We start from the raw sequence: 23,896 nt of genomic DNA, 5'->3' as shown, positions 1-23,896 counted from the left end.
CTTAATAATGAATATCAAACGAAGTCTGTGCAGAAACTGTCTCAAGATTGTCTTTTAAGTGGAAAAACACCTACAGTATCCTTTGCCTCTAAACTGTGTGCTTCTCAGGAGCCAACAACATATGCCTTCCTGTATTGCAGGCTGCAACAAAGAGCCACTGAAGCGAGACAGTTTCAGATAGCTGCCAAAACTATTCTTTACTCCACTTGTCAAAGGAGTGCCCACCTTTTCAGAACACTTTTTCTTCTGTCTTCATGTAAGGAATGATTTTCCAAACCATGCCAATAATGGTATTTTTTGAGATTTAAAATCTGTGCTATCAGCCCCTCCCCCCCTCCACACACATCGGGACTTGAAACCATAAAATTACACGCTTTAAATCATAAAATGTTATGCTTATTCCTATAAATTATTTCATTTTTTGTATTCCTCAGCTAAGGAAGAAAAATGAAGATTGTTCTTGTAACATTATATTAACTGTTAAAATGCAATAGTGAAAGACAATGGTGCCAATAGTAAACAAAACTAAACTAAAACAGAATAATAAGTGGTTGAGGAAACAGAATCATATTTTCTTGGGAATCTAGCTTCAGTTTGCCTGTAGTATGATACACATCTCTACAGAATATCTGAGAGGCTTTGTTTGTTTGGGTTGAACTGATATTCACCGGCAGTCAGTCAAACTAATTCATAAAACCCTGCTTCATGTCATTCAGTGGGAATTAACAAAGGTGGTATGGGGATGTTACTTTTCTCTAGTGTGATGCGAGTCTGTCAGAAAGGAACAAAAATACTTGTATCCTCTGTTTAGGATTTAAAAAAATGTAAATGAGGTTTTCCACATGTCCTTTAAGCAATATAGTTGTGTTCTTGCCTCCACTGCTTCTGCATTGACATCTGTCTAAGCATTGACTTGATTTTGCTCCTTTTGCTGGTCAAGACTTTGAGTTACACGGTGGGAATTAAAGTGAGGAAGAGCATAAAGATGTTAATGAAAGAAATTAACACTTTAATTAACAGTACTTTAAACCATGTAGCATGGATGCTGCTCCTACTTAATGTACATGAATTGTCTTAGTAAAAAAGTCTGGAATAAATCACCCAGGATGCCTCACAAGGAAAATAAACTTCTGAAGATAATCAGTTACTATTTCTAACTTCCTTAAAGAAATAGAAAATAGACAATTGTTGAGGGGTGTGTTATGGTGCCCTCTTTGGTGCATGGAAAAGTGCCATGTTAAATAATTAAATCACAACAAACTCAAGATAATCTGTCTTTGAAGGCAGCCAAAATGGCCTCTAGCTGAGCAGTGAGGCAATGGACAGAGACTGCAAGGAACTATGGATCTTAGGCTAGTTGAGCTGTTCCTTTAGTTCATTTGACCTCTATTTACCAAGGTGCACAGAACATCATTTGCTCAAAATTATGCTATTTGCTCATGTGACCTCTCGCACAAACATATGTTGTCTGAGGCACATTGTATCTTTTCATCTATAACAGGCTATGATGTATTACTACTTGTGTACCAAGTGTTACGCTAGTGAACCAAATTCATAATTTACAAATGTTGAATATGATGCCAGCAGTTTTTAAGGAAAATTCCACTGAGATTTTCATATTGCTTTTTATTAAGATTGGCTTTTTTAGGTACACACACATTCTATAGATGCAGTTTTCTAAAATACTTCTTTCTAGGAAAATGTTTCATCACACAAGATTATGGAGATGCAAAGCAAATCTTATCTGGATCTAACACACACATAATATTTGGAGTCATCAGATAATCATTGTCAGCCTTCAAGACCTCTGAAAGCAAAGTCAAGTCAAATTACATAACATTAAATTCTTCGTAAAAAGACTAGCAAGCTGGAATTGGTTGTATGCAGCTTAGTGAGCTCTGTATATAAAAAGATCTCTCATCATTTCATTTTCAGTAACTGGACATTAAGAAATAAGTCAATAATATTCTCTCCCGTCCCTGCAGACTTCTAGTATCCAATTTGCCTTCCTTTGTAAGTTGTTAATAACTGATTCTCTATCATCTACTCTTCGTGGTTTTCTGTTCTGATTTGTCTGTGCATGTTTCCTTCAGCAAGTTGCAGGGTGGCAGCTTTTGCAGCAACATGAAATGTAGCCGAAATAAAAATACTGTAAATCGTATGGTCCAGTATGCAGTCAACATTGGTTTCAGTTTGAAGTGGCTGAACTGGTTTGATTCTCAAAATTACTTTTGTGGCTCTTGCTCCTGCAATTGGTGTTTCCCTATTTATATCTAGCCATCAGTGCTCAAACAGTGGGGATCACTACAGCCATGCAAAGCATGTTCAGAGCTAATATTGTAGGTTAGCTTCTCATATTGCAGTGAACCTCCCAGTCTGGGTAAACAGTCTTGGGTTAATGGGGCTCATGCTAGTACTCTAAAAATACCTGTGTAGACAGTGTTTTGAAGTTGCAGCTCAGGCTTTGAAGCTTAGGGAGAGGGGGTAGACTTCACAGTCTGAGCTCCAGCCTTTGTAGACATACCCTAAGAGACTCCATTGGGATAGATTCAATGGATTGACAAGGATGGGTTTCCTAAATAATTCATCCTTCATGCAGAATTGCAGGGTATATGTATGTGTCTGAAGCATCCCAAGCTATGCATTCTACAGGCATTGAAAACGTTTGTTTTCTTCATTGTCTCAGACCAATGTGTTGGATGGTGTGTTTGTCAATCGGACATTTTCCAAGCATTTTGAAATCTTTAAATGAAGCACAACTATGATTACTGTGACTTCCTTGTCTATCCATATAAAAGAATATGTGCTCATGACTTGCCTTCAATAAATGGAGTAGAATTAAGCACTTCCTGGAAATAATTCTTGTTTGAAATAGAGCATATCTTTTAGGAACAAAACATCCAACCTTGATTTTAAAATTTGCCAGTGATGGAGAATCTACTTCACTCCATGGTAAATTATTCCAGTGGTTAATTACAATTACTTTAAAATGTATGCCTTCTTTCTAGTCTGAATTTTTCTTCAACTTCCAGCCATTGCATTTCATTATACCTTTGTCTGCTAGATTAAAGAGCCTATTATCAAATATTTGTCACCCCATGACTTTTTCTTGGTTAAGCTAAATAGATAGACTCAAGGAGCTCAATCACTATGAGGTAGATTTCCCAACTATTTAACCATCCTATGGATCTTCTCTGAATCCTCTCCAATTTATCAGCATCCTTCTTGAATTGCAGACACCAGAATTGGACATGGTATTCCAACAGAACTTGCAGCAGTGCCAAATACAGAAGTAATATAACCTCTTTATTCCTACTTGAGTTTCCCTTGTGTATGCCTCTAAGAATCGCATTAGCCCTTTTGGCCACAGAATCACAGTTGGGAGCTCATGTTCAGCTGTTTATCCCTATAACCCCCAAATCTTTTTCAGAGTAACTGCTTCCTAGGATAGTATCCCACATCCTTTTAAGTATGGCCTACATTGTTTGTTCCTAGATGTATACATTTAAGTTTAGCTGTTTTAAAACATATTGTATGACAGTGCTCAGTTTACCAAGCAATTCAAATCACTCTGTGTGAGTGACCTCTCCTCTTCATTATTTACCACTCCCCCAGTTTGTGTGTCATATGAAAAGTTCATTAATGAAGATTTTGATGTTCTACAATGTCATTAGTAAATGTTAAATGACATAGGACCAAGTGTCATGCTATCCGGAATGGCTCACAACTGTGAATGCCTACCTTAGGACAGACTACCAGAAAACGGGATGGACAGCCCAAACTGGTGATGTGCTCTATAATTAGATTTCACCAAGCCAGTACCAAATGTGAATTCCTGGATCACTATACCAGTCTTACCATGGAGTCACAGACCCTTTAGATGCTCCAGTCTATCTTGCTGCCAAGAGAATTGGACTTCGAGTTAAAAGATCACTTAGACTAAAAATCATACCACATCAGGTTGCTCCCTGTCCCAAGAGACCAGTCATGTACCCTAAATCAATTGGTACCCTAGATCTTGCACCAAAGACCACTGCTGGTAGCCAATTCTATAGTAAACTAACTAAAGGTTTATTAGCTAAGAAAAGGAAGTAAGAGTTATTGAAAGGTTAAAGCAGGTAAAATATATGTACAAGTGGATCACAGTCTATGCTTCCAAATGGTACAGAGATGTAGTAATCTGCCAGTTTCCCAGAAGTGTCTCAGTGCAGCCCAGAATAACTCTGGGGATCTCCGTATTCTCTGTCCTATTAGAATCCAAACAGTCCAGAGATGAAGCATCTTTCCTGGAATCAATTTTTATAGCTTCTTCTAACAGAAAACAAGCAGACAGTATCACTACCCATGTGGGCTCTTCCTTTGGTGATGGAGAGTGAGGAATTCGTTTAAAGTCTTTGAACTCTGATCATCACATAGTTACCACTTGCTTTGAAATTAGCAGTTTTCTGTTTGAGTTCTTCCTTTGCATTCCACAAGGCTCCTTTCTGTTTGATAAGTTGTTTAGTTACAGGGGTATACACAATGTAAATGTTTGCTACTCCATTATAACAGAATAAAGATATGTAAAAACAATGCATGTACTATCCCATTGTTTTCATAAAGTTTAAATGCCAAATACACTTTTATATATTTAATAATTATTTTGATCTATACCAGTGTTTCCCAACATGGGATGCCGTTTGTGTACGGAAAGCCCCTGGCGGGCCGGGCCGGTTTTTTTATTTGCTGCGTCCACAGGTCCGGCTCATTGAGGCTCCTACTGGCTGCGGTTCGCTGCTCCAGGCCAATGGGAGCCGCTGGAAGCGGTACAGGCCGAGGGATATACTGGTCGCCACTTCCCGCAGCTCCCATTGGCCTGGAGCAGCGAACCGCGGCCAGTGGGAGCCACGATCGGATAGATCTGCAGACACAGCAGGTAAACAAACCAGCCCAGCCCGCCAGGGGCTTTCCCTACACAAATGGCATCCAAAGTTTGGGAAACACTGATCTATACTAATAAACAAGTGAATTGATTTGGGGCTTTGGCATGAGCTAGCACCTGGTCTGTCAGCATAACACCAAGAACTGATTCCTGTGGGATCCACAGGGGCGGCTCTAGGTATTTTGCCACCCCAAGCACAGCAGGCAGGCTGCCTTCGGCGGCTTGCCTGTTGGAGGTCCCCGGTTCCACAGCTTTGGCGGACCTCCCGCAGGCGTGCCCCCAAAGGCAGCCTGCCTGCTGCCCTCGCAGCGACCAGCAGAGCACCGCCCCAGGCATGCGCTTGGCGTGCTGTTGCCTGGAGCCGCCCCTGGGGATCCAATGAGTAACATATCACTTCATGATGATTTTCAGTATACAGTTACATTTTGAAACATGCCAGTTAGCCAATTTTTAATCCATTTAATGTGTTCCACATGAATTTTGTATCATTCTAGCTTTTTAATCAAAATGTGCAGTACCAAGTTAAATGCCATAAAGAAATCTAAGTATCATCAACACTAACACCTTGCTCAAACAGACTTATAATCTTATCAAGTTAGTTTCACAGGATCTATTTTCCATAAATCTGTGTTGACTGGCATTAATTATATTACTCTAATTTAATTCTTTATTACTCTAGTCCTGTATTAACCACTCCATGATTTTACCTAGGATCAAGATCAGGTTGACAGGCCTATAATTCCTAGTCATCCCATTCATATTTTTAAAATATTGGCACAACATTAGCTTTCTTCTAGTCTTCTGACGCTTCCCAGTGTTAGAAGATTTTTTGAAAGCAACATTAAATGTCCAGCAAGCTCCTTGGGCCAGCCCTTTAAAAACTCTTGGATGCAATTTTTCTTTCCTTGCTGATTTTAAAATGTCTAAATGTAGTAGCTGCTGTTTGGTATCCTCCTGTCTTACTACTGGATTGAGAAGTGTTTCATATTCATATAATATGACTAAATCATCTTTTTTTTTCCAAATGTAGAACAGATATTAACTGAACTCTTCTGCCTTTTCTTCATGTACTGCTGAGATTTTCCATACATGTATGAGATGATAATTTAAGAAATCAGTCAAGTAAAGAGGTTCCAGGCATTTCTGACCTTTCCAAAAGTACACAGCTTCCACAATTGAAGTGATCTGGTTTTTAATTGCCATCAGCTTACCAAAGGCAAAGTATTTTTCTTTTTACCTAGAGAATCAATTTTCCAAGGCTACACATTCTTATATAGTTCTAAGAGCTACAGATGGATTGCTTTTCTTACCACATAGTGCTCTGTGAGGGTGCCAAATTTATAGAGATGGTTGGAAAAAAAATTTTTAAATGTTTTTTTCATCAGAAAATGCCAGTTCATTGAAACTGAAACTTTTTTTGTGAAAAAGGGTCAGATTGACCATGTTTTTGAAAAAAACTCACAATGTTTTTGAAATTTTTTTTTTAAATTGTCACCATGTTTGGTTGTGAAGTAAAATATTCTTGTTTTCTGCCTCAACTTTTTGTTTAGAAATATAAGCAAATTATAGTACCAAAAAAAAAAAAAAAAAAAGGGAGAAAGAAAGAAATGGTCAGACTCAAAATGAAATCTTTCAAAATGATCAAAATGAAATGTTTTGATGAACCGAAACAGAAATATTTTTCAGCTTTTCAGTTTATGAAAATTTTCAAGATTTTTGACTTTAGTTCTGATTCGAGATGGAAATTTTTTTTTGATACTTCAAACTTTAATGGAACAGGAAAATTGTTTCCCACTCAGCTTTAGTAATTTATACATGCTTACAATTTTTTAGACATAAGAATGAAAAACATAAAATAATTCCAATATACTTTTCATTGAAATATTCAAGATTAAATTATTACATGCTTTTCAGTTTGCTTGGATTTTGCACAATATCATTGTCTTACATTCCACACAGTTCATACAAAATTCCAGAAAAAGTTTGACATTATATTGACTCTTAAAAGGCCATAATAGCCCTTACTTTATAAAGCTTATATGAAATATCTCACTGAAGCTAATGGAGTTTTGGAACTTGGGAAGTAGAGTGCACATTGTGCTGTACTTAGTATGAAATGCAATTTGCCTACTAAAACAAGCTATGAAAAAGAACCAGTGAGTATACACAGTGATCTGCTTTCCAGATTTAACAAATTCCAACATAACAATTCATATGTTTAATTAAGAAATACAAAAACTGAACCGCATGCCAAATTTAATGTTAAAAACAAAAGTGCTCATCACTACCAAAAAATCGAACTCATGAGTAGCTCTTACTAATGTGAGGAGCCAATGAAATGACTTGTGTGAGTACAGCTTTTGCCAGATCAGGCCCTAAATTTATTTCTTTAAGTAGAAATGTGTGAAATAGCATCATAATATGACAATTTGGAGAAAACAAATATTGATCTTTTTAATACACTGGATGACAAAAAAAACAAAAAAAACAAAAAAAAACCCACTACAACAACATACATTCTGAACATGTTTTGTTCTAACTACAACAAACCTCTCTCTCTCTCTCTCTCATATATCCATTTATCTGGGCTAAAATCATATGTGCAAAAGTTTCAGCGTTATGCAAATTAAATGGATCAATGATGGGACTCCTCAAAAATGGGGTTTATAGTGAAAATGCTGACAGACTCTTATTACAGCTGCCAAGTGCCAGTAGAATGAGGTGTCTTTAACCCCAGTGAGTGCTGATGCAGAGGTTTAGTACTGTATGAATTTTATAAAGTTACCCAGTAGAGTTATCTTATTATTCATTGAGTCTTATGTCTGGTGCAGTAATTGCATCTGGTGCAATTTTTCTTGCCTTACTTTGTGGTTATTTTTTATTCTTGTATAAAATGGAGAAAGGTTCTAAAACAGGAGAAAAGCTTGAGCTCATGTATTTAACCTATTCTGTTTCAAAAAGAAACTGGAGGTTGGTAATAGAAAATTATTGGTGTGGTATTTGTTTTCCCTTCCAGCATTACATGTAATGAAAGCTACATTTATTCTGCATACAAAACATAACAAGAAGTTCAGCATAGTACTAGACATTAGTTTCCTACGAAATAAATTACTAATGATCCGCCAATTATTTTAAAGTGTTGACTGTCTTCTATATACCACTTAATGCAATAAACATCTACCTAAATCTTCAGTCACATCCTAACCTTACAATTAAATATCCGAGCTGAAGGTTTGAAGGAATTAAAATTCAGTTTCCATGGACTTAATTTTTTTAAATTTATTTTTTTGTGTTAATGGTTTCATGGGCTTTCTGCAGTCTCCTAAACAGCAAGATATATAACTTGATGGAGCAGAGCAGAATATACTGATTTGTGTTTTAAAAGGTTTTCTACCTGCTTATTTAAAAAAACAATTGCCAAAGCAGTTAACATCCACACTTATACAAAAAAAAATAGCATGCAATACTTACCACTCTTGATTTACATTCTGAATTAAAACTATTAGTTTTTCAATTGCCAAATAACCACATTGTTAGAATGCTTTCATTTTAAGCAGTTTACAGTATTCTACACAAGTAATACATTGGACATTAATAAGCAATTTGATAGAGAACACATTTCAGATTAGGTAGGGTGCAGCTGCATTGAATATGTGGCTTCACTATTGGCTCATTTTTTTTCACTTAAAGATGAGAGCGTTTTGAGTAATCCAAAGTAAATTTTCCCTTGATAGAGGGAAGACAACAGGAATTTCTTTTTAAAGTTCACCTCTGTCTGTGTGTGGTAATATATTAACAACTTTACACAAATAGATAATCACTGAAGCTCCCTCTCTGTGCCTTCACTTACAGGAAGAGCCATATGTGATGTTCAAGAAATCTGACAAACCTCTCTATGGGAATGATCGATTTGAGGGATATTGCATTGACCTCCTCAGGGAGCTAGCTACCATCCTTGGATTTACCTATGAAATTAGGCTAGTGGAGGATGGCAAATATGGAGCCCAGGATGATGCCAGTGGACAATGGAATGGAATGGTTCGTGAACTAATCGATCATGTAAGTTCCTTTTTGGAAGCTTGTCTGCTATCTTATTGAAATCTAAGTGAGAGCAACATTTAACAAGATCCTGCAGGTTACTGATTGCTTTTTTTACATGGATAGATTGTGATAATAGTGTATGTTAATGTCAATGGTATGCTGAGATTGTCTACGCCAACAAGTCACTATACTTTAAAAAAAATACCTTAAAGATGAGTCTTTCCAGTTTTTAAAATGTATCATTAAACATAGGCTATTTATTTTGCATCTCTGTTTTTGTCTTCCTAATGGAAAGAGCTTCATGCTTACATGAATCATTTCCAAATCTAAATGTAGAATAGATAGCATCCACAATGATTTCTTAGGAGCAATGTATTTCCCTTGTGAAAAGCAATATGATAGTCACTAACTTAATCATTCAAGAGCAATCAGCCCTGCTTTTCTGGCAGGGGATTTGATACTATGTCCCAGAGGAATCCCTATATAACCTTTGAAATATGCAGTATTATCTCTCATTAACATACATTGAGCAGATCCCTGTCTTTTCTCCTTAAAAATCTGCTGTAAAGTCCAGACCGTAAGACAGAAACATCAATGCACACTGAAGCAGCAGGGTAATTCAATCTGAGTCAAAACAGATATCATTACTGGCAATTGTTTGTAATTGAATAAGTCAGGCATCCCTTTTCTCTGGCCTTTAAAACATACTTTCTCAGTTGGTGGTGCCAATTGAATTTGGTCTCTTGGAAATGGAGTTTAGTCTGTTTGCAAATTACGCAATTGTCTCTAACTTCTGTGTGTTTGTTGATTTTGGTAAATTGCTCAATATCCAGACATCTGATCAAAGCCACTTGAAATAAACCAAATAAACCTGTACCTCAATTTGATTTAATACAACCAAAAGCTAAGACAACTATTCTGTAGCTCCAGTCATACCTTTTCAGGTTGACACTGGGAAAATGCATGGATCTGCTGAAGCAAGAACAGAGTTTTTGACCGATTTGAGCCTATCCTGCCTCTGTTTGCCTAAGAAGTTCACAAGCCAGTGAGAACAATTGCCAAGATATTCAGATTTACTATAAGTATTACTTTAACACCGTTCTCTTAAGTTATAATGTAATCCTGTTTTGAAGAGAACTATGTTAATGCAAAGTAGGAACCTTTTATCTTGTGCCTGCAGCATCCACACAGGGGAAGAACAGTGCAGAATTTCAGTGCACACTGCTATTCACACTCCTATAGTCCAAACTACAGGGCAGTGTAGACATGTCCTAAGACATGTCTGAAGAAATCCTGGCACTGAAATAAAAAGGTTAGAGCTGGGGCTGCTCCTGTCACTCCCTTCAGATGATATATCACAAACTCAATAACTGTTTTTACCCATGCGGCCTCAAGCTCATTCACTGGTTGGAACAATATCCCCCCTCCTCCCATGGAAAATTTTGACTTTTTGATCTCAGAGTGAACAGATCTTAAGGCCAGAAGGGAGTACCAGATCATCCTGTATATATAGACCTCCTGTATATCCAGTAGGCCACCACTACCACCTGCACACTAAACCCAACAGTTGAAATTAGATCAAAGTATTACAGCCCACAGGAGACTAGATTATTATGTGTCACAGGCAGAGAACTGAAGGGACCAGAGGTGCTCTGATGGCCAAGAGCCCACAACGGCATGGAAATGATTGAGAAATACCCAGATAATCCTGGCAAGTGCTGCACCCACATGCTGCAGAGGAAGATAAAAATCCCCCAAGGCCTTAGCCAATCTGACCTGAGAGAATATTCCTCTGCAATCCCTCTTAAAATGACCAGTTAGACCCTGAACATGTGAGTAAGAACTAGACAGCCAAGAACCTGAGAGAAAGAATGCTTGGTGCCACCTCAGAGCACTGGCCCTCCCTGTGCACTGTCCCATCTCTAGTCGTGGCCATCTCTGATGCTTCAGAAGAAGGAGATAAAAAAAAAAATAAAACCTTCCCAGAATATATTGGGTGAAAATAAAATGTGAGCGTGCAGGGAGCTGGCTGAAACCTTGAAGCTTGAGCTTTTAGGAATATAAGACATGAACTAGAAGTGAACCTCCGGGCTGCTGAACCCTGCCCCTTACCATCACACAGTTTCCGAATCACCACATGCATCATGGAAGGTACAGTGCAACTGGGAACCCGACATATAGCGGAGAACAGGGGCCTGAGGCACTGTCATGTGCCAGTCTCCTGCAGGAGGCCATGGCACAGCAGGTGCACCTGTGCTAGTTTTCCCTCAAACAGAATCCCCAATACTCTGACATAAGATTTCTTGTCTCAATAATCTCTCATCGGGGATGGTTTATTACAACATAGTCCAAATAGTCCATAACAAAAGTCCCCACACACAGACAATTTATTCCCCCCTTAAAATCATACAACATCTAGTCCCCTGATGAACCACATGCTACATTTCTGGCATCTTTCACCATGCCTGGGCTTTTTTTCAGTCATCTCTTGTCATTTTAACAGAACAGCAACCCCAGCCCTTTCAACTGGAGTGCAATCCGGCTTTTGCCAGTGGAGACCCCCACAGCCTCTCTGCTGAGAGTTCAGCAGGGGAGCTCCTCAGTCCTTTCCAGCCCTCTTGCTCCAGCTATCCAGCATGGAGATATAAGGGGGTAAACTCGTCTGTTGCATCAGTCCTCTCCAGCTCTCAGCTTCACACTCCAGCTTAGAAGTCTGCAGGCAACTCCGTCTGTTAGTCCCTCACCTTCAGCCCTCTGCAGCCCTTTTTGCTCTGGTTCTCTGGCTTGGGGAGGTCTAGCTGCTTCAGCCTTACCCCAGAAACCACTTACAGGTTTCTTAAGGGACCTTCCACAGTCCCCCTGATCTCTGGCACCTCTCACCTGCCCTTTTCCTGACTGAGACAGGCAGCTCTGATTCACCAGATCTCTCTCCCTTCTAAGGCCTGGGTGCCCTCTTTGACGCCCAGTTAGGAGGCAGATGATTAGTCACAGGTGCACTGGCCATGCTCCCTCATAAAGGGCCAGTATCACCCAGTGACAGGCACCCAAACTGCAACTCCCATGATGCACCACAACAGTATTCCTGAATCACTATCTTTTTTTTTTTTTTTTTTTTTTTTGTGTTGGGCCAAACTTTCAGGTTTTGGGTGTTGTGGGTTTTTTTTTTGTTGTTTCTTCAAAAGCATTTTTTCCCCCTATGGCAAGCGGACATCTGTCACAAAATAATTCATTTATTCAAAACCCTAATTTTCAGTCAAAAAACATTTTGACTGAATATTTTCAACCAGTGTAATTGCTTTCTTCATTTCTCTCTGTGTTTTTATGCCTATTCTTATCTTTCTATGTATGTCATTATTCTCTATATTTTAACTTCATCCCTCTGTAGCTCTATTTTATATATCTGTCTCAGTGAGTCTGTGTATGTATGTGTATACTATATAATTAGTAAGCAAATATTTTAGATATGAGAAGTGCCCCAACTATTTAGTGTAGAGACATCAAGGTAGAAAACGATTATATATGATCATCTCCCTCTGCCACTTCAATGTGAATCACTTTATAGTCATCCTTTCTGTTTAGTTCCTCCATCTATGTTTACAGCAGCCTGTTCTTTCTGCATGTAACCATCCATTGACCTCCCATCCAGATTATTTGTTTAGAGTGACACCCATAATGCCCTGAATGATTTCCAGACATTCTGAGAATCCCCTGGCGAAGGCACCTCACAGACTAGGGATAATTTATAGGACATAGACCGCAATTTCATTAAATAAACAAGTATGTAAGCAAATGAAGGAAACAAGTGAGCGTAATCTTTGGGCTTGGCTACATTTGAGAGTTACAGCGCTGGTGGTGGCTTTACAGCGCTTTAACTTACTCCCCGTCCACACTTGCAAGACACATACAGTGCTGTATCTCCTTGGCTACAGTGCTGGCTGTACTCCACCTTAATGAGAGGAATAAAGAGAACAGTGCTGCTTTTGCAGCGCTGGGGTGCCAGTGTAAACAGTGATTAATCTTACTACTCTGTAACTGACCTCCGGAACCTTCCCATAATGCTTTTTAAGTAAAGATAACACTCTTTGTTTTGTTGTGATGCCTCTCTTTGTTTTGTTGTGAACTCGGGGCTCCCAGATCTGCTTATCTGAAAACCAAACACAGCTACTGTTTGCTGTGACTGAGGCAGGCAGGAGGATGAATGTCCACAGCTAGCGTTTGCTTGAGGAGAGAAGCAGCCCAGATGGGGGAAGTGGGGGTCCGTTTTGGAGCAGCTGCTTATTTGGGCTGAAGGCTATTTGCATTTAGTGAATGAGAGAGGGGTGGGGGAAGGGGTCAAAACTTTTAAAATGATTGAAGGTTGGTGCTGTGTATCTTCAAGTCCTTAAAACTTGCAAGGCAGGGAGCTGACACAAAATCCACTCTCTCTGTCTCCCCCACGCTCCCTGTCACACTCCACCCCACCCCCCTCTTTTGAAAAGCACACGGCAGCCACTTGAACGCTGGGATAGCTGCCCATAATGCACCACTTCCAACACCGCTGCAAATGTGGCCACACCGCAGCGCTGGTAGCTGTCAGTGTGGCCACACTGCAGCGCTTTCCCTACACAACTGTACGAAGACAGCTTTAACTCCCAGCGCTGTACAGCTGCAACTGTAGCCAAACCCTCAGCACTACAGCGTGGCTGAGGCTGCTTAGCCTGAGCACAAGCCAATCTTTGTCTTGGCTGGTAGACGCAGAGATCAAAATGGCTACCCAGCAAGATGCACCATCCAGGCCAAGACATGTAGCTCGCGCCAGCCTATGCTCTACTCCTGTGGAAAGTGCTAGGGCTAGGAAAGACTCCAAACAGTCTCATTGGTGAGGCTTTTAGTCTCAGCTACATATGAATACATATCTACCATCCTAGCCCAAACAGCCAAATAAATGTACCCTCCTGCGAAGACAGCATCCACCCAAACACTGCAACATAACGAAGGGGAATGTGTGGAAACAAAAACATAATTCTAATTTGATTTAAACAGAAAATAAAATAAAATGATTAACCAAAATAACACCACGATCATACTGTACAGCAGGAATTGGCAACCTTTGGCACGCTGCCTGCCAGGATAAGCACCCTGGTGGGCTGGGCGAGTTTGTTTACCTGACGCGTCCACAGGTTCAGCCGATTGTGGCTCCCCCTGGCCATGGTTCACTGCTCCAGGCCAATGGGCTGCGGGAAGTGGCAGCCAGCACATCCCTCGGCCCGTGTCGCTTCCCGCAGCCCCTATTGGACTGGAGCGGCAAACCGTTATTTATTCCCATCAATGTCTTGGATTTAGCTGTTCATATCATTATATAGAGGCTGGACAGACACTCTTCTATTGCTGAATTCAGCTAAGTCGATATTTAGATGTTTGCTTCTTTTATTAAGGAGTGACTTATCTACTTTCTCTGTCCGGTGTTTTTTTCTATTCATTCAATTTGATTGCATCGTTTGAACTTTTGTAAATGTTGCTATTCAAGATTTAAAATAAAACACTTATGGACAGATTGTGCCTTGTTTTGCACAGCTTCACAAGGAGGTGTTCACAGAGCCTTTTCTCACCCATTTTGTGCATGTGCAAGGCCAGTCACAATCTTTGTCTTTGCAATTTCAATGTGCAAAGATTAGAGGTTGAGATTTTAAAATCAATGTAAGAAGATTTAGCCACACATCTTGCATTAATGAAAATTTCAGCCAGGGAGTCTTCGCACCAATACTGGGGCTAGATATTTTGGAAAACATAAGGATGGGGCCTTCGTCTAGGCTTGTCCCCATCCAGGTTTTCCCAGGATCAGCCCTTTTTTGAGATTGTTGTTTTGGGAAACCTGTGAGAGTGCTCACTATAGAGTGCCATCTGACCCATTTTCTGTGCTCAAGATCATCCTGGATGTCCAAGTTTTTTGTACCTCGGAGGTGGGAACCCTACATTACACTTTCTTCCCCTCTGCATTAACTAATATATGTTTCACCGTAGAATTGTAGGATTGGAAGGGACTTTAAGATCTAGTCCAATTCTATGCACTCATGGCAGAATATCTAGGATCCTAAGTATAATCTAGAACATCCTCAGGGGTAAAGGAGAAGAGTTTATCACCCTCCTCTTTATAACAACCTGTTGAGTACTTGAAGATTCTTATTATGTCCCCCTTCAATCTTCTCTTCTCCAAACTAAAGAAACCCAATTTTTTCAATCTTTCCTCGTAGGTCATGTTTTCTAGACTTTTTGAATCATGTTTGTTGCTCTTCTCTGGACTTTCTTCAGTTTGTTCACATCTTTCCTGAAATGTGGCACCCAGTTGAGGTCTAATCAGTGTGGAGTAGAGCAGAAGAATTACTTCTCATGTCTTGATTACAACAGTCTTGCTAATACATCCCAGAGTGATGTTCACTATTTTTGCAACAGCTTTACATTGTTGACTCATATTTAACTTGTGATCCACTATGACCCCTGGATTGCTTTCCACAGTACTCCTTTCTAGGTAGTCATTTCCCATTTTATATGTATGCAGCTGATTGTTCTTTCCTAAGTGGAGTACTTGCATTTGTCCTTAGTGAATTTCATCCTATTTACTTCAGACCATTTCTCCAGTATGTCCAGATCATTTTTAAATATAATCCTATCCTACAAAGCACTTGCAACCTGCCCCAGCTTGGTATCACTTGCATACTTTATAAGTGTATTCTGTATGCCATTATCTAAATCATTGATGAAGATATTGAAGAAAAGTGATCCCTGAGAGACCCAGAAGTGATTCCTGCAGGACCCCACTCATTGTGCCCTTCCAGGATGACATGTGCATTGATGTATTGTGACCCCCTTCTGTGTTCCCCCCTCCTCCCTGCTGTGGTCTTGGAGGTATTTTGTCTGCCCCATAGCACTTTCTTCTAGACACCTTCTTCACTATTTCTCAGTGGAGGCCGTGGTTTAAGAGGGGAGATTTTCAAAGGCACAAATTATCAGTTAAGCACCTAGCTCGCATTGACATTCAGTGGGAGTTAAGTGCCTAACTGCTATTGGTGCTTCTGAAAATCTTCCCAGAAATGAATATATTGGTACACACACATATATTATCACATACAAAATATTGTTGTTAGGCCATTGTCAAAATATTTCCCCAGAGAAGATTCACTGTTCCATTATAGAATTCTTTCTTATTAGGTGGAACATAAAATCTTTCTCTATCAACTTTTCTCAGACTGGACTTTTTTTTCTTCTGTGTAATTTACCAGTTTAACTTGGTATGTATTCTCTTCTTCCAATATACCCGTATTTCTCATTGACAGTTGCTACTGTATGGCGTTCAGCTTCAAAAATTGACAAGGATACTTCTCAGGAAGATACTTTTGCCTCTATCCTGTAAAGCCTGGTGGTACAAAAGGAGTTACTGAGCCAAAGAGACAGAGTATGTCACTTCCTGTGTGAACTGAGTTACTTGGTAGACCATTATGAGTTTGGCAAATTAGACCTACAGCATAGTAACTTGGTTTTCTACTGTCATGACCATATGTTGGATGAGAAATAGTATTCATTTTATACCTGCTATATAAGTAGTTCACGGCCATGAAAAATGCATCACAGACTGAAATCTGGTCTTTTATGGAGAGTTTCTCAAATTGGGGGTCCTGACCCAAAAGGGATTTGCAGGGGGATGACAAAATTATTGTAGGGGGTCACAGTATTGCTGCCTGTACTTCTGTGATGCCTTCAGAGCTTGGTGGCTGGAGAGTGGCTGCTGTTGACCAGATGCCCAACCCTGAAGGCAGTGTCCTTCCAACAGCAGCACAGAAGTAAGGGTGGGAATACCATACCATGCTGCTGGTGGTGGTGGCACTGAAGTAAGGGCAGCAGTACCACACTCCCCTCTACAATAACCTTGTGACACACACCCGCCCCCCCAACTCCTTTTTGGGTCAGGAACCCTACAATTACAACTCCTGAAATTTCAGTTTTAAATAGCTGAAATCGTGAAAATTATGATTTTTAAAAATCCTCTCACCATGAAATTGACCAAAATGAACAGTGAATTTGGTAGGACACTATATATAAGTATGCTAGGTAGCTTAGTTTATGTGGGATGCCACCAGTGAGTTAGCAAAAGAAAAATTACTCTGGAAAATGACACTATTGAGGTTTCTAAAATAAAAGATTTCCAGTATGTCTTTAGTGTGCTTGAATATATAGCAAATATTAAGCACATCAGTGGTGAGAGAAAAGGATTAAACTGATAATGATTAAATAAAATAATAAACTGGTATCACATGCTATGAGTTGGGATCATCACCCAAGATTCAAATCATCTACTTTTACTTCTTAAGATTAGGTGAATCTCTTGCATCTATGTTTTGCATATTCATTGCAATTACACTAACTAAGCTTGGAACTAGTAATTTAAATAGAAAAAATGCTGTGTGTCTCCTATTTTAATGCATCATCCAAGCAGCTGAAGAAAGACAGACCAACTAATTATCCGCAACATGGACTAAAAATGTTGTCAAACAATGTAGCTGAAATATCAGAAAATATGAATAGATGGCAAGCATAGAAATGTAGGGCTGGAAGGGATCTTGAGAGTTTATCTAGTGCAACCCGCTTTGCTGAGGTAGGACCACGTACACCTCGACCATTCCTGACAGATGTTTGTCTAACCTGTTCTTAAAAACCTCCAGTGACGTGGCTTGCACAACATCTCTTGGAAGCCTATTCCAGTAAGTAGCTATCCTTATAATTAGAAAGTTGTTTTATTTCCCCAAATATCTAATCGAAATCTCCCTTGCTGCAGATTAAACCTGTTACTTGTTGGTCCGAACTTTTGTAGACGTGGAGAACAATTACTGATTACCATCTGCTTTATAACACTTAACATATTTGGAGACTGTTATCAGGTCACCCACTCACTTTTCTTTTCTCAAGACTAAACATGCTCAGTTTTTTTAATCTTTCCTCATAGGTCAGGTGTTTTAAACCTTTTATCAGTTGTGGTGTTCTCTTCTGAACTCTCTCCAATTTGTCCACATCATTCTTAAAGTGCCCAAAACTAGAGATAATACTCCAGCTGAGGAGTTGCCAGTGTGCAGTTGTGCAGGACAATTACCTATTGTGTTTTACATATAACATTCCTTTTAATTATATTTAATAATAACATCCCCAGAATATTAGCCTTTTTTTTGCAATTGCATTACATTTTGACTCATATTCAATTGTGATCCACTATACCCCACAGAACCTTTTCAGCAGTACTTCTGCCTAGCCAGTTATTCCCCCTTTTGTAGGTGTGCATTGGATTTTTCCTATCTAAAATGTAGTACTTTGCACTTGTCTTTACTGAATTTTCTCTAATTTCAGGCCAATTCTCTAGTTTATCAAGATCATTTTGAATTCTAATCTTCTCCTCCAAAGTGCTAGCAACCCCTCCCAGGTTGAAGTTATCTGCATATTTTATAAGTATACTCTCTACTTAGTTATCCAAGTCATTAATGAAAATATCCAATAATACCAAACTCAGGACGAGCTCCTGTGGGACCCCAGTAGATATGTATGATGTTCCAGGGTGCAATCCAGACTGGTGATGGACTTTTAACTACCTGCCTTGCAGTACTTTAGAATGCTTTGCTGCTGTAACTCCCAAACTGGGCCCCTCACAAACAGCATTTAGGTCACACGCTGAGTGTGTGTGTGTGTAGCTACAGCCTGCCAGCACACTTGCAGGGTGACCCCAACACACTTCCAGTCCCAGATCTTGTGCCCAAAATGTGTGTTCTGCGCTGTTCAGCCCTCTCCTGGACAGTCCACATATTGGCGATTCGTTGCCACTGTAAGAGATCCATGTACAACAATTATCAGAGGGGTAGCCGTGTTAGTCTGGATCTGTAAAAGCAGCAAAGAATCCTGTGGCACCTTATAGACTAACAGCCGTTTTGGAGCATGAGCTTTCGTGGGTCAATACCCACTTCTTCAGATGCACCACATGCATCTGAAGAAGTGGGTATTCACCCACGAAAGCTCATGCTCCAAAACGTCTGTTAGTCTATAAGGTGCCACAGGATTCTTTGCTGCATATACAACAATTTTCTGCTTTAAATGGAGTTATCCACACAGTTCAGTTTAAACACAGCACTGGATTAGTTTCAATTAAAGAATAAACTAATAGTTTATTGAACTACAAAGAGATAGATTTTAGGTGAGTACGAGTACAAATACAAGGCATTAAAGTCAGAAGTGAGTATGAAAGAAATAAAGATAAAATGCTTTCTAGTGGTAAATTTTAACAATCTAGACTTGGTTTAAGATAAAATTCTTACCACATGCTTCCAACCACAGTGCTGACCAAATTTCAGGTCAGGATCTCTCCCCAACTCAAATGGTGGCTTCCTTTGTCTTAGGTGAAAAAGAAAGAGAACTAGTTAGGGAGAGATACCTAAGGGTGGGTTAGCCTCCTACTTAATAGTACAGTTACCCTTTGAAATGTACTTTCCTGAGGGTTACCACTAGCTACCATTCATTCCCACTGTGTGGTTGGAGTAATGGAGTCTTGTGGTGAAGGAGGTTCCATGCTGTTGTTTACTAAAATGTTAGGATCATCTGTTCCTGGCTGGCGGTATCAGGTTGTCCTTTGTTTTTGAGAAACAGGTATCTTCTCCCTAGATTTGACAGGAAACCACATTTCAGTCATAATTTCAACTTACATTCATAAGTTTACACAGAATGTTGCTGCATACACTTCATCATGATATTATTGACCAGTGAGTTATTAGTTTTCAAATGTCACCTCACATTGTACAAAGATTATTACAATAGTGTGTAGGATGTGAATACAAGGGTGCATTCAATCAATATATCCCTCCCCCAACTTCACAGCAAATTACTGATAACTGCTTTTTGAGTATGGTCTTTCAATCAGTTTTGCACCCATTTATAGTCGTTTAATCTAGACTACATTCCTCTAGTTTGCTTATGAGAATATCATGTGGTGTTATATCTAAAACCTTACTAAAATCAAGATATATCATGTCTTCAGATTTCCCCCATCCAATATCCCTGTCAAAGAAAGAAATTAGGTTGCTTTGGCATGATTTGCTCTTGACAAATCCATGTTGGCTATTACTTATAGCTCTATTATCTTCTAGATGCTTTCACGTTGATTGCTTAATAATATGTCCCGGTATCTTTCCAGTATTGAAATTAGGCTGTCCTGGGTTGTCTTTGTTCCCCTTTGTAAAGATAAGGTACTATGGTTGCCCTTTTCCAGTCCTCTGGGACCTTGTCTGTACTCTGAGTTCTTAAAGATACTAATGGTTTCAGTGTTGCTACAACAGATCCTTAAATATCCTAGGATGAATGTCATCAGATCCTGCTGACTTCAATACATTAAACTTATCTAAATATTCCATAAACCATGATGTAAAAGAGGTTTTAAATTCCATCTCTGTTATTCTCTTGACTTGTCTTTCTCCAGCTAAACTTCCATCTCCAACATTTTTTTGGCTGTCTCATTGTCAGCTTCAGCTTAATATGACCAAAACGTAGCTCATTAGCTTTCATCTACATTCTCCATTCCTCCATTTCCTACCTCTGATGACAAAACCAACATTTCCCCATCACTCATATCCATAACATAGGACTAATCTTAGACATCTTCCTGTCTTCTTTGCCCTCTTTCTTCATGTATGGACTGTGTTCAAATCTTGCTACTTGTTCCACATTGCTAAAAATCAGGGTTTTGGGGTTTTTTTGCCACTCCCTACTTATCTAAGAGACTCTTGTCTCTTATCACATTACGTTCATGTTCAGTCTTTACAGTCCCATTTGTTCATATCCTCCATAACCATACATAATTTTTCCACATGGTGCATCTATCCTGAATTGATTCAAAAGATCACCGATATAGTGGGTTGGAAAATGAGCGGCTTTTGATTGTCTTGTGCCCTCCCTCTCCTCCCATGGAAAATGTCAGTAAAAATCACTCATATTTTCAACAGAAACTTTCAACTTCTTTTGGAAAAATAAAAAACATGAAAACTTAACAATTTTCAGACAAAACATGAACAAAATGTAGGGGTTTTTTTTTGATTCCGGATGAATATTTTTTAAAAATTGAGGAAAGCAGACACTTCCCATAATTTTTTTTTCAAATCCTAATTTTCCATCAAAGAAAAGGTTTATCAGAAAATTTTCAACCAGCCTTAGTCATTGGTACTGATTGTGGGACAGAAACTCTGTTTCACCACAACTTTTGAGGATTTGAAATTTTGTTTTAATTCTGCATTAAAACAAAACCCAAACCTTTCAAACATTTTCATAAGTTCTGATTTTCTCTACTCGTCACTACCCTTTCCTGAGATAAACTTTCATAAACATTCATTTGTACCCTAATGGCTGCAAGAAATTAGCCAGTAATGACACACACACTTTGACATTTCTCTCTATTTATGTAAACAAAAAAATCCTTATCACCATGCTTGCACTCAGGAACTGCATACTGTAATTGATATCAATCCTATCCTTCCTCTCTTAGCTCCAGAATCACAGCATAGCTGAAATCAAGATATATGCTTTCCTGGGGAGGGAATGTCTCATCTACTGTAAAGTCTAACACCATTTTAGGCACTGTAAAATAATCATCGAATCTATCTTTTTAGCACTTAGATAGTCTTTTAAAAAAAATGATGTTAGGTCAAAGTTTCTGTCATTGGAATCTTATTTGCATCTGCAAAATAAACATGCTTGTTTAGAGAAATTAGACCCTTCATTTATTTGTGCAAACTGATATTTGTGTGATCAAAGTAGTATTTACTTTATTCAGGTACCTGATTTGTTCACACACATTTGCATCCATAAACACAGAGCAGTTCTATTGTTGCAATTTATTTGGCAGTATCTTAAAATTTTGCCTTTAAAATCTAATTTAAAAAAAATCCTGCAGTCATGGAACACTTAATTTTGCAGTACTATGCAGAATACATTTTAAAAAGTCTTTTCATTTTAAGGCTTTTCTTTCCTATTAATGTATAAATTGCAGAAAACTCTTATGCAGGAAAACATGGCCACTAGTAAAACAGATAAAAACTGATCCTTTTTATTAAAATCAATTTTCTATGAAATTCAGCAAATGATTGTTAAAATAAAACAAGGATAATTAGAAGCAATTTTTTAAAAAAAGGTAGGCATGCAAACTGGATAAAATAGAATGTAATTGATTTAAGTAATATTTATCTGTAGCATCCATATTCACGCAGTTTGCCTCAGATTTTCAAAATCCTGCTAGAGAGGATTCCATATGAAGGGAAGATGCTCCTGTGGCACTTGACCATCATCCTAAAACAAGAATATATCCATTTTTATGTGATTAACCTCCTTGCATACCCACATTTTTATTGAGAAAACTCAAGACTATGGAGCTAGGACAGTGTTTGCGACTCTTGTGATATTTTTGCACATGATGTGATTTTTACACGGGTAGAGCCCATCTGGCAATGACATGAGAAGCTTCAGTCCTGCCTGGAGGCAATCCCCTCTGGCCTACGTGCCCCATGTGCAAGCCTCCTGGGGTTAGAGTAGCCAATCACAGCTGCTGCAGGAAACAGGCTGCACTCTTCCCCCCCTCACTTCAGCAACCCCGCGTGATTCTCACAGAAGGAGAGAGGGAAGGAAGGAGCAGAAAGGGCCCAGCAGCTCAGTGCAGCTCTGCTCCCTGCTTCCCCTTTTCCCTTCGGAGAGCAATGGGAGGGCTCCTCAGCTCCTCTCTCCTTCTTTGCTGCACTGGCCTGAGAGGGAGCTGCTTCCCCCAGCCTGAAGGAGGGAGAAGGGGAAACTGTTTCAGTCTCCCTAGGCCTTGGAGAGGTGTGAAGAACCCCAGGAGGAGCAGAGCTGGGAATGAGGTGACTGAAGTGATGTGGGGGCAGAATTGATCTGGGGGTGGGAGGAAACTGGAGAGGGCAAAATAATGGGGGGCAGTGGCAGATGTGGGGCAATGGGACAGGCAAAACTGATGCGGGGTGGGATGGGAAATCAGATGTAGGGCCAGAACTGATGCAGGGAATTGAGGGATGGGATTGATTTGGAAGTTGAGGTGGCAGAATGAATTGCTGGGCTGGATACAGGCAGATGTTGCGACTCCAGATGTTGGGGTGAGAGCTCCTGCAGTGGCATCCGAAATCACGTTTCCCAATACATTTGGGAGAATGAAAAATACTAATTCTCTCTCTCTCGCACGCGCACACACACTGCGGATGGGCTGGGGCAGTTAAAAAACACAAACTACGCATTTTTTGTTTTTTTTTAAATCTCTTGATTTGGGGGATCTGACACATGATTTTTTTTTTCACCTGTGGGGTTGGCAGTACCTATAATGTCAATTATGGCTCATACTTCAAAAGTGAAGTTAGCTATGTACAGCTTCTAACTGTAGAAAGCAAACAGTGCTATAACTTACAATACTAGGGCAGCTGCCAGTTGCCACTTATGCAGTTGTAAAATATCATTTCTGACATGAGCCACCTTTGCATTCACTATTCTCACTTGAACAATGAACTCGGTAATAATTACAAATATGCCTCAGAAGGAACAAAAAAAAAATCATCTGAACCCTGTACTTACATTCAAATATATTTTAGAAACAGAGTTTGTCTTTCATCTAGACTCAGTGCACCAAAGTCGTCCCAGGTGTAATTGTGTTGACTTAACTGGTCTTATTCCAGGGAGGAAAGTTATCTGTATGTATGAGGTGTATGTTCTTCAAATGAATGTGCTTATTATTTTTATGGTCTAGTGAGTACTATGTTATTTAGAACTGAGAGGAAAACATTGCAGTGCATGTCTTTCCCATGGTGGTCAATACTAAGACTGACTCTCTTCTAATTTTCCAACTGTTTCCCCATTACATTTCATTTGCTATATACACCAGCCAGTTAC

General features: G+C 39.3%; 1 protein-coding gene across 3 annotated transcripts in view; it reads left to right on the top strand.

Moving 5' to 3' along the window:
- Positions 1-23,896, top strand: part of GRIK2 (glutamate ionotropic receptor kainate type subunit 2) — a 595,148-nt gene that overhangs the window by 346,875 nt on the left and 224,377 nt on the right. For all 3 annotated transcript variants that reach the window (XM_050949241.1, XM_050949242.1, XM_050949239.1), the window contains one exon: positions 8,774-8,980. In XM_050949241.1, coding sequence (XP_050805198.1) covers positions 8,774-8,980 — 207 coding nt within the window. The remainder of the gene's footprint in view (positions 1-8,773; positions 8,981-23,896) is intronic.

Source organism: Gopherus flavomarginatus, chromosome 4 (genome assembly GCF_025201925.1).
Source record: "Gopherus flavomarginatus isolate rGopFla2 chromosome 4, rGopFla2.mat.asm, whole genome shotgun sequence".
Lineage (NCBI taxonomy): Eukaryota > Metazoa > Chordata > Testudines > Testudinidae > Gopherus > Gopherus flavomarginatus.
This window is presented reverse-complemented; position numbering and strand designations above follow the sequence as displayed.